General features: G+C 36.6%; 1 protein-coding gene across 2 annotated transcripts in view; it reads right to left on the reverse strand.

The window, feature by feature from the left end:
* LOC306873384 (serine/threonine-protein kinase N1-like) overlaps positions 1 to 17,511 on the reverse strand; it is a 41,421-nt gene extending 23,910 nt beyond the window's left edge. Inside the window, exon 1 of one of the 2 annotated variants that reach the window (XM_079422641.1) lies at positions 1,509 to 1,779. In XM_079422641.1, the coding sequence (XP_079278767.1) occupies positions 1,509 to 1,601 (93 nt within the window). In that variant the 5' untranslated portion in view covers positions 1,602 to 1,779. Of the gene's footprint in view, positions 1 to 1,508; positions 1,780 to 16,856 lie in introns of those variants that run through there. The other variant, XM_079422643.1, reaches the window with a different exon arrangement.
* Between the last annotated feature and the right edge of the window lie 258 nt (positions 17,512 to 17,769).

Raw genomic sequence — 17,769 nt, forward strand, 5'->3', positions numbered from 1 at the left:
AAAAAGTAGTATAGAATTTTTATATTTCCCGTTTATTTTTTTCCCCGCCAGAATCTGGTGCAAATGTGTCCTGGATATGTGTCTGAAAATGGACATAGTTTATTTAAACAACCATGAGCACCATTAACAAATATCAAAATTTCTAATCAAACTTGGACTTAAACCAATTCACATTTCCAACATAAAATTCCTGGCACCCAGAACCAGAACACTGCAATAACATCCCTTAAAACTCTTAGGGGACTCTTTCTGTGTCACAACATCAGAGCTAATTGCTGTGGTTACAGTGATACGGTTTCAGCAACAATGGTTTAAGAGTACAACCACAGCATCCTTTCGACCATTCCACTCGAATGCAAGTCATCAGATCTCTACTGAGACAACATCTAAGGCCCGTTTGATGGGGCAACTCTCATGCATCAGCTCTCACAAAGGACAAGAAATTACCTACGAGAGAGCAAGACAGGATATGAACAGTGTCAGACAGAGGAAGACCATAAACAATGACAGAAAAGCACAAGGGAGTGTCAAAAGAGGAAGAGGGGGATGAGAGGAAATGACGTGATGCAACTCGTAAAGATATCAAATGTTGGGGGAGGGAAGGAGGACTCGGCCTACAAAGAAAACAAAAGTCAGTCCACACAAGAATAGTTTAACTCTTAGAAAAAAAGAAAAAAAGAGAGGGGGAAAAAAACTGGAAAGCCAAAGATGGTGATAAAACAGCTATTTTCTAAGGAAGTACAAATGGACAAGTAAAGTATCGCAGCACTGCATTTCCTAACAATATATTCCATTTTTAATTTATAAAACATTATAAAGTTCATTAAGATTTTGCAATGCTATACAATATATTCTAAAATAAAGTAAAACAATTTATTATAAATGGTATTAACATTTATTATATATTTTACACTTTTTTATTTTAAATGATTTACATTGGCGTGTAAAAATGATATTTATTTTTTAAAACAAATAATATTTATTTATATAATAATAATATAATTTCTAACACAATATAGTCTAAATACATGTCTTTAATAGAAAGAAAAATACAGTTGTTCTTTGTTTTTAATGAAGTGCAAACTGACATTAAGTATTGCAGAATTGCTTTTGTATCAATATATATATATATATATAATAAACTATATTTAAACACTATAATAGCTGCACTGATAGTTTTACTTTTTATTTATTTAATGATTTAAAGCTACATGTAAAATTGTTATATATATTTATATTTAATAATGTTTAATTTGAATAAAATACAAATAATTGATTTAATTGATTAATTTTAATTAATACAAATAATAGATATTTATGGAACAATATAAAACATTTATAATAGATTATGGGCACAACACATTGCATTCTTGCACAACACATTTCACACCACTGCAGCTATAGTGCACTGAAAATGAACTCTGCATTCTAGTGTCGACTCTAAAACTTTATTCTAGAGAATTCTTTACATGAGTACTCAGGATTTGGGGTGTCTTTAACAGGCCTACCCCTTGTGTAGCTGCAGTCTCTGGATGGGTGATGTTGTTGTCGTCGTTGTGCTGCTCTGTGAGGGATGTATGTCTTCCCTCCTCGTTAGCCATGTCACACCCTCTATCTCCCTGCGTCTGCCCACCAGGCCGTGATAAAGACTGCTAATAAAATCTCCCACTGGAGAGGCGGTCAGTCCACCCCCCCGCCGAGACCCTCTTTATCAAACCCACTTCACAACAGAGACAGCTTCCCCTTCGACTAAAGAAAGACGAAAAACGGAAGCGGTGTGGGGGTGAGCTGCAGGAAGGAGGAGAAAAAAAGCAAAGTGACAGATCAAGACACTGAGAGAAAGTGTGACTAAGCTCCACCCCTCAACTACACTTCAACAAGCAAGACGATCTAAACTCTTTCTAGTCATGCGTGTTGCATTATGTGTAGTCTACAGAGAAACAGATGCAAGCAGTTGCACTGAGAGGCGATACAAAGATCACCATCATCTAAACAGAACGCAAAAAGTATGTCACTGACAGTAACACAGGAAGAAATCAAAATTTGAGATTTTAGCATAAAGCAGGTTTTGTGTCAGTTGCTGCATTTTTTCATGTGAACTATTCCTTTAATAATCACATGACACTTTATCCAGTATACCCAGAATCTAATGAATAAGAAGAGTTCCATAACGGGGAAATGAATCATGAAAAGAGGAAAGTAGAAAGACAAACAAAAAATGAGAACAAGCATGTAAGGGTTATGAAAAGGTAAAAGAATGAAGATAATGAATGCAGGGTCACTTTTACAGCACATGCAGGTCAGTAAAAGGCCAATAACACTGTTTAGGGCTTTTCACAAAGTGCTTAACCCCGGGTTATCGTCGTCCTAAACTCCAGTTTTAACCCTGGGTATAGAGGAACGTTTAACAGCGGGGTTAGCAGCGCTTACTTGGGGATATGAAATCTTTGCTCCGGAGCATGGTTAGCACTGCTTTTGTGGTGTTAACCCTACATTGCAGTGTCAAACTCAGGCCCTGTTTACAGCGCGTTTTTGTTTTAAAACAGCATTTTAAAATGAAAACGATCCTTGTCTACATTGGCATTTTCACTGCATTTCAGAAACCTTCTCCATCCACACTACACAACCAGAAACGCATGTCACATGACCATTCATGCAGGCACAACAATGAGCATAATGTTATTGTTTATACATTCATCAAGGATACACAGAGCGAATGTGGGCAGCCACGCCATCATTTCCAAAAGTTTCCGTTTTGGTCCATTTACACTGAAAGTTATGAGTTTTAAAACACAAACACACAAGTGTAAACGTAGCCTCATACTGTATGAAATAATGTGTGTCATCAATGTGATACTTAGCAACCGACAGCCTATCACCAGTGAAAAGTTAAATGTAGTAAATTACAGATTACAAGTTACCCTATTTAAAATGTAATAAGTAGTGTAATTATTTCAATTACTTCATTAAAATAATGTAACTGATTACATTTGATTACTTTTCTAAATTTCCAATGAATGTTTTCAACTGTTAATTATTTTCTAACATTTAAACCAGACAGGGTTAATCTTACAGTAGTGCTCAACACTGATTACTGTCAGACTTTCGAAATCCTTCGTCACTTGAAATATTATAATAATTTAATTTTCAAGCATAGCCACCACAAAATCAGACTTTTAGCACCTCTTTTACTTTGAGATAGTTCTGAGTTAAGTACGGATTTAAAATCATAACAAGAAATACATTATGATAATGTTTTGAAATCAAATCTTTGAATATCTACGACAGGAAACACTGGCATCTAACGTCAAAAAACACAAAAAATAAAGCGTATACATAAATCCAAACAGGAAATAAACGTTATCGAATAAGCAATGTGTCCTAAACTCATGAAGCATTGGTGTCGTTCCATTACGGTGTCTCATAATGGATTACAGTTACATTTATTTTGTAAATTACGTAATGCATGTAATTAGTAACTCCCCAACACTTCCAATCACGTGCCTCATATTCATGTGCTCTGGACATTCACGGAAACACTGAACATTGTATAAACAACCCTTTTAACGACTGAGGGAAAAAAAATAAAATGGTGATAGAAAACATGTGAAGTGTATTTTTTCTTACCTTTGTAGTCTGAAAAGTCCATTTAGGAAAAACTTAGTATATTCGGCAATATACGAAGTCCAAACAATGATAATGACACCACAAAAATGCAAATAAGTACATCAATGTATAGTGTGCAATGCCATTGTAGGGATACCCTGGATTAATTGTTAACCATGGTTAAATTCTAAGCAGCTTGAAACCTGAAACTAGAGAATGCAGGATTCAATTTATCCAGGGTTTAGTTTGACCCAGAGTTACCCATTTCAAGTGTGAAAAGCCCTTGTTTGTCCTAAAACATAACACACGATTGATGTTCATATTCATTGGTTTGTTGCAACAGTAATTGGTCAAGCACAGTGCCAGCAACATAATGGACATAGGTTCAATTCCCAGGGTGAACATACACCTTCAATGCACTGTACATGCATACATTTAAATCATAGCATACAGTACGCATATTTTGGGGGTTTATTATTACCCACAACCCCCAAATTCAGTGTATGATGGGACTGCCACAGCAAGAAGACTCACTGATTCCCATCTCCTGATATTCACTAAGCATAAAATGATGTGCTCCGGTATATTGGAAGAGTAGAGATTTGTTAAGAAAAGAAATTCCAGGTGTCGAATACAGGTTACACTGCCATGCTTGAACACCAGGGGGCATTTGCTGTTTGAACAGAATTGTTAAACGAAATAAGATTAAAAGTGTCTGTTTGATATCAGTTTGCAGGAGAGACCTTCGCTGACGTTACTTTGGAGGACTGTTGCTGTAATAATAACAGACACTGTAAAAGACAGAATGCAGATGCATACAGAGTCAGAAGAAATATGTTAGGGGCAGATAAATAATAAGAGATATAAAGGTATAAAGATATTAGCAAAGAGGTAAAATGTCAGGAAATGTAGAGTTCACTGTTAACAACCAGATTCCACTCAGTTTTGCTTTAGATCTAGTCCCAGATGTCATTCTGTCACTTTCAGAGCGTGTCTAAAAGCCCTGGGTTTAATTAAGATTTAACGGCACGATGTAGCCAAACAAAAAATAGCCTGAACTCAGTATGTGTGAGGCGGGAAGGTTGTTTAGGGTGTGTACACATCATTTCTGACTTGTTTAATCCTTAAGCAAGCTCCCAAAACTAAACACACACTAAATCATTAATAAAAACATGCCTATCCTGCTTGCGAACTCTGTTATGCAAATACTTACACTTACACCCCATACACAATTTACATATGCATTTGGCAGATGCTTTCACCCAAAGCAATGTAATGTGCATGTAAAATGTACATATTTATCAGTTTGTGTTTTCTCTGGGAACTGAACCCATGATCTTGAGAGATGCTTGATGTCTTATAATCAGCAAAGCTGTCACTGCCAGTATACACTGAACCAACTTTTTGACTGTCAGCTGATGTTGCTTCACCACTTTTTCTCATAAGAAAGCACATAAGTATCATGAATAAACATTTATGATAATGAGGGGACAGGCATAAAACCGTGCACCTCTGAACAGCACTCGAAGAAAGTCGCCAAGACAACCTTAATATGAGCTCTTATGCTGTTCAGCCCAAACTATAATGGAGCAGTGCTCATTGTCAGGTCACACTTACTCGAACACACACACACACAGAGGGAGCTCTATTCAGCTGCTGTGGCTCGTGAGAATGCCATCAATTCTAAGCTCAGTCAAAGCCCTGCGGCCAAATGACTGTCCTTCCTTCTGTTTCGCTCTCTCTCACTCTCTGCCCAGTCATGAGCTCTGGATTCATTTACCCTCATTTCATCTGTAGCTTGAACATTTAAAAAATATGTTTACTAATTAAAGATGACAAGGAACTTTAGAGAGAGAAATAAAAAAATCAGTATCCAACTGAGACAGAAACAGAGATAAGTATGACTGTGACAAATAGAGAGGACAACCAGGAAATGTCTGCTTTAAAGTTGGCATGAAATGAAAATTCACCCAATTCTCTAAATGCATGTTATTGATCTTATCAAGATTTTTTCTTTTATTTTTTGCTTTTTGACCTTCTGATTTTTAATCAAGTCAAAAATTGCTGACATTCTAGACTTTTGCAATCATTAGTCTGCTTAAAATCACCCCTTTCTTACAATCTACTGCAAGCTGGTCTTAAGATGCCTCCATCCAATCAACAACTGATGGACAGAACCAAGTCCCGCCCTTTTTACCATAATACTCAGAAGTATGTCACAATATGGAAAAAAGATGTCACTACATCCGTTTCATCATGAATTTAAGGAAGTCCTGTATAAATAGAGAGGTTTTGAGTTCACTGACCTTGACACCTTTTTATAGAGGTGTTTACATAAGATGCAACACAGAGCACAACAATATGGATTTTAAATATTTTTTTAACGTTTACTATTTTAGACTAAAAACCTTAACATACAAAAAAAAAAGAGAGAGAGAGAAAAAAATCTAGGTGAACTAGCTGACCTCAGTGGCTCATCCCCCAAACAAAAAAAGAAATTGGAAGGAAAAGGAAAATTAAAAAAATAGTAAACAGAAGAGAAATTTCCCGTGCAAAGCTTGCGGTTGGGCTCTTTACTACATATACACATAAACACACACCGACACATCTGGAGCATTCTTGACATTCTCGTGTGGTGACCGTTAGTGTTTAGTGTCAGATTGATGAATAGAGACAGACACCCACAAACACAGGATAGATATATCCAGACCTATGGAGATTTTGGAGCAAGTTCATATTCTGACAGCATAGTGTCCAAAGTCTGATGGATTATTTCCCAAACTAATGGCTTTTTCATTTGTTGACAATATTATCTGACAGATATTATGTTATTGATAGCATATGCGTGTGTGTGTGCACATGCAGAGGAAAAGAGTTCCTTAGGAGGTCACTGTGCATTTCGCCATGGGATTTCAGTGTGTTCATTATGGGCCGAAATGAATAGTGTGTGTGTGTGAGTGCACACTGAGTTCAGATGAATAGTTTCATTGTGGCATCGTCAGGAAAAAGCCCACTTAAAATCTCTATTGTACTCACTCAGACTATTAGACTGAGATATCATTGTGCCGTAGTGGATTACACTCTTTAATACTCTTACAACTGTATCTAAACTATCATTTCAAATATCTAAATAATGGGTTCCTAAACTGATTATCTTGCAGTCGATACACAAGTTGACTGCCGGTGACTGCCATTTGAGAGGCTTTTATTTTACAAGAATATATAAAGGAAGTGAGAGAAGCTGAAGTGTCCAGGAAGTGGGTGTGAGATCAAGGGCGTCCTGACCACATTGGGTCTCCTCAAACTGCAAGCGAAAGATCTGAAGGAAGATCAGTCCAGGGTCAGTGGGTGAGAGGTGGCCCTGTTCTGCTGTACACAATTTGAGAGCAGTTCTTTTTTGCACTAGCATATATTAAAATATTAAGAATAAAAAAAAAAAAAAGAAAACTTTTCCAAAAACTATTTCCAACAGCTGTAGATATAGATGTAGTTTAGTATATTTTATAGTATAGATGATCATTTTACATGTTTTAAACCCAATCAAAACCAAAACAAAATCTGTAGGAAACAGTAGCCGGGTTTCCATTACAGATTTGCTCAAACTTTTGCAAAATTTTATATTTTTTTGTAATTTTATAAATAACAATAAAAAACTTGCAAAATGACGGCATTTCCATTAACCGATTTTATGCGACTAAAACAGCATTTTCCTCTCGCGATAAGTCATGGCGATAGATGTTGGTAGGTTTACGTATATCACAGCCACCGCACTAATTTTAAGACGTATCTTCTGGGACGCTTCTGAAATGTGCCGCAGGACGGCTGGTATTTTTTGGAGGTAATAGCACATTAAAGAATGATCATATGATTGTTACATTCCAGGTGAAATGCAAAAAAGCCATTTCCATTGCAGTTTTGCAAAATATTGCTTTTTCGAATTGCCAGAAAAACCACCTCATGCAAGCGGAAAAACATTTTTGCGATATGTGGGAGTTTTTGCGAAATTGATGAGTTTCCATTGAAATTCACAATTTGAAGGGTAATGGAAACATGGCTAGTGTCTTTAAGAGATCGTTCACTCAAAAATATTCACCCTCATGTTGTTTCAAACCTGTATGTATTTTGACACATTGAAGACAATTTGAAGAAACTTTAATTACATGGGCAAAAAAGGTCATATAAGTTTAGAACGGCACGAGGAGGAGTCCAGGTTTACAGAAATGGTGAAAGCTTGCACCAGGTGTCTCTTATCATCTGTTCTGAGCAGAGTTCTTCACACCACTTCTCTTAGCTGGCCTCCTATCACGAGCCAAGTTGTGGGCTGACTTGATGATGATGATGATGGAACTGAGGCGGTTTCTTCTTCACAGCGTGAGTAAATCTTTTATCACAGGGAGATACAAGGCTCGGATCAGTCAACAAATTTCACACTGCAATCATCAGATGTTTGAGAGGGTGGCAGATTAAATATAGTCGTATTCATCAGGACTTATGTTCCAACATAACTCTTTTTCTAATGATAATATTAATATTATTTATTTAATAATTATTCTTATTCAATGTTTTGCTTGTGTGACAATGCTGAAAATGTAGCAGCCATATGCCATACCATATTTTGCATTATTTAAAAAGAAACATTTCTTATGACAAGGGATATTTTAGTTTTTTTCCTGTTTTTGAAGGCATTTTTATTTCCTTTATTCTATTATGTACAACTGTTTAAAAAAAACGAATGCTTGAATGACTGATGCATATGAACTTTAAAAGGTTTTTTACTCAAAAGATTTAAAGTCTAAGATATAGCCACTGTTGCTGAATTATTACGACAACTAGATTTCCCCTAACTATTGGCCTGAGCTAATTAAAAAGCTTTGTTCCTGTTCTTCAACCCTCCTGTGAGACAGTATCCTGTGACATCACTAATCATGGTTGCTATGGCAGCAGTTGTCCCGGAAACCAGTGTGCAAACACCTGTCTGTGACCACTCCCAATGTCTCACATTTGTGACAACAAGGTGCATTTCACACGCCAGAACTGATCAAATCTATCTGACAGTACGCATGTCTGATAAATGTAGAGGAATAAAACTGTCATATTTGAAATATGCTGAATTTTAATCATGTATTTGCATAAAGCACAAGTCTTCCTTGTACAAAACCAACTGATCCTATTGGTGAATAATGAATATGATCAGCAGAACAAAGGCCTAAATGTATCTGTTACTGTACTGCAATGCATCTTTCTTATTATCTGTACTCAACATATATGTGTGAATGTGCACACGTGGTCATGTACACAAACACAGGAAGGTGTGTGCACATCCTCCTTTCTAAAGTGACAGACGAAAAAGAAGCAAAGCTTTTCCTTCACATAACAGTACTAACAAGCATTTTCAAAGATGCTGCTTCTCAATTTGCAGTCAAAAAGAAAATCTCTGGTCTTGACAGGTAAATTACTTTCATAAGGAACAGAAACAGAAAATGAAAAAAACATATCCGAACTATACTGTACTCAGTTACAAAAGGTCTCCTGGGAATGGGAACTACCTAAATGTAACCTTGTAGATAAATAAAACACTCTTTTGCATGCTCCAATGTGAATGAGTGTAATATGCTTATCGACTGAGGTATGACTAGAAGTTGGAACTAATTCCTCCTTACCTAATAATATAAAAACAAATATTTGCATAAAGTGTTTGTGTAAAAGTTCCAAAAGCTATTAAGACCTTTGTCAATGTATAATGATCATGTTACTGTTTTCAGATGTTTGTGTAAATGTCGGCGATTAGTGTTCATTGTGTAGGTCTACTGTGCTATCATTAAATTCTTTTATTTGTAGGCATTAGATCAGCCATCTGCTAAATAGTCTGGGGTCAGCAATGGATGTCCTGATGACCCTGGGCGATTTTAATGCTAGCTGATGGAACGGTTAGTGGACCTATTGTGCCAATGCAGTTTACATTAATTGATCATGTGCTAGTTGTGACTTGCACATGGTTTTCTGTCATGTACTGAATATTGTTGTTGCACATTTTCATTTAAATATCTATCCAAAGTACTGGTATCTTGCTGTCTAAAATAGACAAGATTTTGTTGATTTTGCGATAATGACTTGTAATAGTCAGTCTTGCAAGCAACCATGAATTCCTAGCTGCCACAGAGTTACACTGTAGCTGTATAATTTTCAGCTATTATTGCACATAAAATACCTAATAAATTATTTGGCGTTTTATTTGTTTAATAAAAATATAATTCCTTCTGTCACATTTATATTATAAATTATATATACACACACACATATATATATATATATATATATATATATATATACTGCCCAACAAAGGCAAAAGACCTTAACTCACTAGAGTGTGAAACTGAGAAAATTAACTTTAAAGTTTTTTATTTGTCGAGCCAAATTAATTATAGGTAGGGCACTGGATATTTGGCAATTAGATGTTTTAGTAAAATTATCTAAATTAAAAAATTGTGAGCTCAAATTTTTACCCCTATTTTGAAGTTACTGTATTCTGCCTTTGCATTGTCTGCAAAAAACGTGAGAACTCACACCAAGGCAAAAGACAGTAACTTCTACATTATCAATATTTGGTTGCTGATCACCATTTACAAAATCGTTACAGTAACACCTCTATAAAATCTAGTGATCATGGGCTATCTCATATAGGCTATTGCGAATAGAAATGTGACTATATAATTTTTTTTTTTTTTTACCGTAACAAGCAGACTAAAAAGTTAAACATGTGAGTGGATACCATTTTGCAACCAATTTATTTGCTATGCTCAGTAATGTAAAAGAATTGTAGACATTGCATAATTGCTTTTATATCGACTTGAATGAAAATAGCCTAAACTAAATGAATGACTTGTGGATTGATGTGAACGCTAGCAAGCAGGAATGCTCAGAATGCTTGTGGATTAAACATCTCCAGCGACGTTCGTCACCATGGATTGATTTAATCGGGTTACAAGGTATGGAGTATGGATTTAATTGCGAACTGTTAGTACTGATTTTATGTTTGATCTTGCTACATGCTATGGCATTCTAGTCCACACGCGTCCAACTAGAAGCGACAGCCTGGTGAATAATCTGCATTATAAAAAGCAAAAAAAAATAAAATAAAAAATCTTAAGGTTATTCACGATTATGTATTGCTGCCAAGGTATCTAGTCTTTTCAGTGCTTTGTTATATGAAGCTGTTTGGTAGATCGCAATCTATCTAATTCGTTTGTCTAATAATCAGATGCATGAAAGTATACAAGTTTGACTGTAATTAAAACGCGGCAGACTTCAATGGTCAGTAAAACAAAGGGAGAACACCTTATAACTCCAAGCCAGCACCGTAACTTCATATTGATGCGCAGCTAAACAAAGGCAGAACGACATAACTCATTTTGTGCGTTCCAAACAAAGTGAAAGAGCGGTAACTGGTGATATAAGATGTTCTGCCTTGGTTTCTCTGGGGCTTTTCGAAGTTACTATTAAGGCGATCCATTATTTTCTCGGAAAAACAACGAAATTGACACAAGATAAGGATGTTAAGCATATGATTAAGGATGTCTTGAATGTCTCAAAAATATCAATAACTAATTTTCGACTAAAATCGAAGTTACGGTCTTTTGCCTTTGCACGGCAATATATATATATATATATATATATATATATACACACACACACACACACAATCAAACAAATGAAAACATTTGTTATTTTGACCAATTGTGTGTATATATATATATATATATATATATAATTGGTCAAAATAACTACAAATGTTTTCATTTATTTTGATTGTAAATCAGGGCTATTCCACGAAATATTGATTTCTCAACTCTTCTGAAGTTAAAGCACTGGTATTGTGTTGTCTAAAAATGAATATAAACATCTAAAAACATGGCATCTTTTTTGTTATTTTGACCAATTGTCATTTCATGCTCTAAATAACCTTTTTATTTCAAATTTGGAGGAAATGTCATCAATAGTTAATAAAACAAAAAATATGTTTTACTCCTACATATATACAGTATAACTATAAACTGTAAATAAATTGTAAAAAAATAAAATAAATTGCATATAAAATCAAATCAAATCAAAATCATGATGAGGTTAGTGAAAATATTTGAAGGGCAAGTACAAATCTGAAGTACTGACCCAAATGAATGAATCGAAAAATCCTAACCATAAAACTGATTCATCAACCTTTACCTAATTTGCTCAATACATCCAACCATAAACAAAAACGCAAGAGTGACACAATCATGCCTGCATTAACAGAATGATTCAGTAAACTACAATGCTGATCTTTTGTCAGGGACACAAGAGAGGGAAAACCCCCTAAATCCAGGCTCAAATTCAGCTTATTCTCTCAGAGCAATCCGATCTCCAAAGAGAGTGCCTGAATTCTAAATTGAGCCTGGAAATCTAAGAGAGCCGGGGGAGTGACGGAGAGCTGACCAGTATGATAAAGGGAGACACAGACAGAGAGGGGAATTTTGGAGTGAAGGAGGGGGAGAAGCAGAGCAGCTGGTGTTTCACAAAGAGGAAGGGGGGAAGAGAGAGAGATAGAAGCAGAGAGTGAGATTACAACCGCTACTACACACTGCGGATCAGTTTACAACACCCTAACTGTTGCATGCTCTCGCAGACAAAGAGCAACAGGCCAGTGTAGACGGGAGGGGAGGATGTGTCTTTCTGCAGAGTATGCTAGCTTTCACAGCATTAAATATTAATCGCTTTGGGATGTATTAACAGGACGGCTTCCAAATAAATGATTTCACGGGGCGAGTCAAATTGAAATTCCTGCATTGAAGCAGGAAACATGGTTTTTAAGTGCTTTATAATAATCGGAGATTAACACACTGATAAAACATTAATTTAACACACACATAGAGGACAAAGTTTGACAGTGCACATTAGTGACATTTCCACCTGAATAACAAATCAAGCAATTAAACCACAATGAACAATTAGATGAAGAGAATGAAAGAGAAAGAGAACATTTACTAAGTAATTGAATACTTTACATCGAGATCAATGTATGGAGAACTAGCCCAAGGCATTGAAATAATGGAAGTGTAGTTTTAATAATGGAGCGGTTATGCAAGCTGCTCTAATGCTACAGGACGCTGGATAATGAGCAGAACCCATCATGGCAACAGATATGATGATGTCACAGAGGGGAGGAGCTGGAACGGAAACAAGGCTATGGAACACATGGCCAGAGTTTGCCTTCATGAGGTCATGAGAAAATGCAGCTGTTTTACACTTGGGGAAAAAATGGGGAGGGAAGCGATTGAGTTTCTAAGTCTCCCGCCTCAGAGTATTAAACCAGCTTTTGATTAGCTTAAAGACATGAATACACTGGTACTCTCTTCACTGGAGATAGTGGAAATACAGGGATGCTGCGATGTACATGTTACACCACATGGTAGATGGATGTTTAAAGAAACCATTGGGTAAATACAAGTTAGCCCAATCCGAGGCTTGAACAATGAATTAAAGCTGCCCTAGGAGGTCAACACAAACATGACAGCAATGAGTCACCACCACACACACTAGCAGGGGTCAGTAAATAGGGCGAGGGTATGGCGGTAGAGCACAACATGAAGTCAATGGTGAATACGATCTGGAGCTGTGGTAACACAATGGACTCCATTTATGCCTGAGCATCAGTCTCATGCCCTCCTGACCCCTCCAAAACTGCACCATCAGCCAAACACACCACAGCCAATCAGAGCTCAGCAATAACTTCTCTGGCCAGCAGAAAAGCAGACAAGATACTGACAAGTACGCTCTTGGCTGGCTCATCTTTGAGCATCCTCACCAAGTCAAATCCAAATTAACCATACAAAAAATTAGAACCAACAAAACAGAAGTCATTCATTTCGGAGAGTATCACGACGCATGCGCATGCTATGATCTAAACGTAAACAACGTATGTGCGTGCTTTGATCTGAACGTAAACAGTGCAGCGCATGTGTGTTGTGCATCAGCAGCACTACGCACATATGTTGTTTACGTTTAGATCATAGCATGCGCATATGTCATGATACTCTCCGAAATGGCACCAGGGTGACGCAGAGGAGACGACTGTTGAATAAGGTCGCTATTTTATTTTCTTTGTGCAAAAAAGTATTCTCGAAGCTTTGTAAAATTATGGTTGAACCACTGATGTCACATGGACTATTTTAATGATGTTCTTACTGCGTTTCTGTGCCTTGACTGTGGTAATACCCTTGCTGACTATGGAAGGGTCAGAGAGCTCTCGGATTTCATAAAAAATATCTTAATTTGTGTTCCAAAGATGAACGAAGGTTTGGCACAACATGAGGGTGAGTAATTAATGACACGATTTTCATTTCTGAATAAAAGGTTCTTTAGAGTGAAAAAAGCTTCTTTGAATTAAGAAAATGATGGTTCTTTCACAAATTGGTCACGGAAAGGTTCTTTGGGGATTCCAAAATTATGCTTTTATGGAACTCACTTTTGGAATCTTCATTTACCACAAAAATACTTTTTGAGTTTTTTGAGTTTAGAGAGGAAGCATTCAATTAGTTCAAAGTGTTGTTTTAATTGGATTTGTTTGATTAAATTCACAAAACAAATCAGACTGATCCAGATCTCAAGCTTAACTTAGTGACTTGAAATGAAAATTCTGTCATTAATTGCTCATCCTCATGTCGTTACAAACCTATTACAAATTAAGTTATTGAGATTAAGATGAACAAAGGTACCAAACGACATGAGGGTGTAATTAATGACTATTATGTAATTATTTTCATTTTTGGGTGAACAAACCCTTTAACACAAACACAACAATTTACCAGAAAGAAGGATATACATTTAGGAAAGAAAAAAACAAATGTAACGACATTAGGGTAAAAAACAAAAAATGACAATTTCCATTTCTGGGTGAACTACTCCCTCAACCAAGAGCATTCATTGCTCTATAACTGCTTACTAGATAAAGTGAACTGCCAATTTCCATCAATACAAAAAGACATAAAATGAAGCCAAATAGGTAGACTGTGTACCTAATTCTATAAACCCGCATACAGGCGCATCAATTTGCTGATGGTATGTACTGACAAAAACAATATGCAATTGTGTTAATAGCCAGGGAAGTAAAGACAGGACAGGAAACAGGGAATTGGTATACTCTTCAAACCCCATTAAGCAGGCCTAATGCGTAGAGGGCTGGGAACTTACTTAATGAAACACATAGATACACACCAGGACATCTGAGTTCACAGGGATAAGGCTTTGCAGAACATGCTAGCCTAGCACATAACATTAAGTTCTGTCAGCTCCATCTGTGAACTAGTAATCTATTGAGCAAATAAAGTGTTAGATTATGTCAGCAAGATGTGAGATGCATCTATTTACAGAATCTACTGCTGTGAGGATGAGAAAGATAAGATAATTGCATCTTTGAATTTGAAACTTGACAGAGCTCTAAACAAACCAAAAATATTATACTAATTATGTGACCCAGCTGTTGTCATTTAGTCGCTGACAAAATCATATTCACAATCCTGATGGCTGTTCTTGCTTAGTCATCCCATGTGTGGACACGAGTGTGTGCGTGAGGCAGTCCACACTGTGAGTTGTAACTGTGTAGGAGAGACACTTCATGTAAATTTGTGTATGACTACCACTTTGTTGGTGTTTTCCATGCTGTTTTGGTCACTTCTGGCAACAAACGGTCACATTCAGCAATATTATCTCATACATCTAATATACGCAATGTTCGAACTGAGAAAACATTGGTGCCCAGTAGCATTCAGTCAGTTTCAGCAGATTATTCAAATAACTAAATTAAATGGTTAATGGAAGGCCTCTCCCTTATGTACATTTTAAAATCCACCAAATTTTTATGATTTTATGATTTCTTATTGAAATGAACTAAAGTTGAATATTTTGTTATCATTTATTCGCCATCATCTTGTTTTAAACCTGCATGACTTACTTTCTTAAAAGAACATATGAGAAGATATTTTGAGAAATGTGTCAGTGTTTTTTTGTCTACACAAATGTTAATGATGCCCAAAAGTGTTTGGTTACCAACATTCTTTTGTGTTCCGCAGAAGAAAGTAAGGCTACGTTTACACTAGTGCGTTTTTATTTTAAAACGCATACCTTTTGCTACGGTTACGCCTGTCGTTTACACTACTCCGGCGTTTTCAACCCTCAAAAACAGAGACTTTCGAAAACACTGCAGACCCAGGTTTAGCTTGAAAACTCCAGGGTTGCATTTCAGTGTAAACGGACCAAAACTGAGTATTTTGAAAACGCTGTTTTAAAATGGAAACACACCAGTGTAAACAGAGCCTCAGTCATACAGGTTTGGAATAACATGAAGGTGAGTAAACAGTGATAGAATTTCATTTTGGGATGAACTATCCCTTTAAAGCTCAATGTAAAATGCTAATTAATCTTTACTGTGAAAATGTACTAAACACAATACAGATTTTAGAATAAGTAGTGAAGTTGGTTGTTTGATTGATCTGCTGAAAATGATATATTGAGTATAACTAGTCCAGTTAATGGTGCTATACATTACTCTTTTAAAGCTTTTTGTTATACATGTTTTAAACTGCTTATGACATTTTCCCAAAAGGTCTGGTCAGCATAAGTGCCCATGTTACATAACACAAGTGTGCTGGCTTATATTTAATTGACAATAAATAAACAGACAGATAAACTTGTTCTTTAAACACGTTCCAGAAGTCATAAAAGAGTGAAGGTTATCTGCAGGCCTAAACTTTGTCTTCAATTTATTTATGTTTCGGTTCAATAAGATTTGATACGAACAACATTCTGGCACACCACCATGATGAGTGTTAGAGAAAACATAAATATTGGTGTTTAACACAGAGCAGGTCACAAAACAACTCAAGCTATCAAGCTCAAAAGGGCTTTCCAAACGATTTGCAGTATATTTAGTGTACAACCCAAACACGTTGGCTGTGTTTAGCCACCAATAATGTCCCTTTACACTATAATGGAAGAGAAATTACCCCTCAGATGAAGAAGGGTGGATGGGGACTCCATCACTTTAGAGATAAACTCCATTCAGTTGGGTTGAGTAAAAGTGAATGCATCTGTTGGGTCTTAAAAGCAACTCTATTGTCTGTCCCCCAAATCCATTGGATTATTTTAGCATAATAAAACAACGTGGTAGGATTTTAGGAACTAACTAGCAGCGTTTGTTCTGCAACAAGCAGTCAACTTACTTGGATGGAGTCATTTGCCATTGTTGTATCTGGATTGTCGTTTGTGTCAGGACACCCAAATTGTCGTTCCCCCTCTTCCTAGATTCTCAATGATCGACGACAAAGAGACCCTATTCTTCTGTCAGCTCTCAATGCAACAGTTTAAGATCCAGCAGCGCTTGAACAGCTTATTAAAACTCTGTGCATGTAATAAATGCTGTTGCATGCCTGTCAGACCAGATGCAGGTTGTCATCTGGACATAACCGAAGCTATTATGCGCTTTCCTTCTATGCAAAATAAAAGAACTGCACGTAAAACATGACATAAATCATCAACTATATAAATAACAACGTCCATTCAAACTATCCTCTGACATCTCGAGAGCCTGCAGGAAAGTGGCGTGTATTTTTCCATGATATCGTCCAGGAGTATTTCTTCTGGCGGAGCTCGATACAGCTGCATACATGCACCGCACTGGGCAGGGTAACTGGTCAAAGAGTTCAGCTTTTCCTCTCAGTTAAACACCAACGCGTATATTCAGCTCAACTGCTGTCTGATCATCAACCGAGGCCCGAGGAGTTCACATTCACAGCCGGTGAATAATACAGCAATCCGCTCCTCCGTAAGAAATACTGTCGCCGCTCGCCTCTGTGTGTGACTCGCGCCGCGCGGGAGGATCGTTCACTATCCCCGGGCGCAAGCGTTGTGGACGGTCACGTGACCTCGCATTGTGTGTCCACAAGCAAATTAATTTGGTTTCATCACTCTCTCGTGGCAGCAGCATTTCAAACTGTTGATTCACACTGCAAAATATATGTTCAAGGGTTATAGAGTGGTTAACAAATTTGTGTTTATTTATTTAACATATGCTTTTAAATGAGCAAATTCATCTAATACCAAATTATATTTAGGCTACATCTTAAATATGGTACT

The sequence above is a fragment of the Barbus barbus genome, assembly GCF_936440315.1.
Source record: "Barbus barbus genome assembly, chromosome: 8".
Lineage (NCBI taxonomy): Eukaryota > Metazoa > Chordata > Actinopteri > Cypriniformes > Cyprinidae > Barbus > Barbus barbus.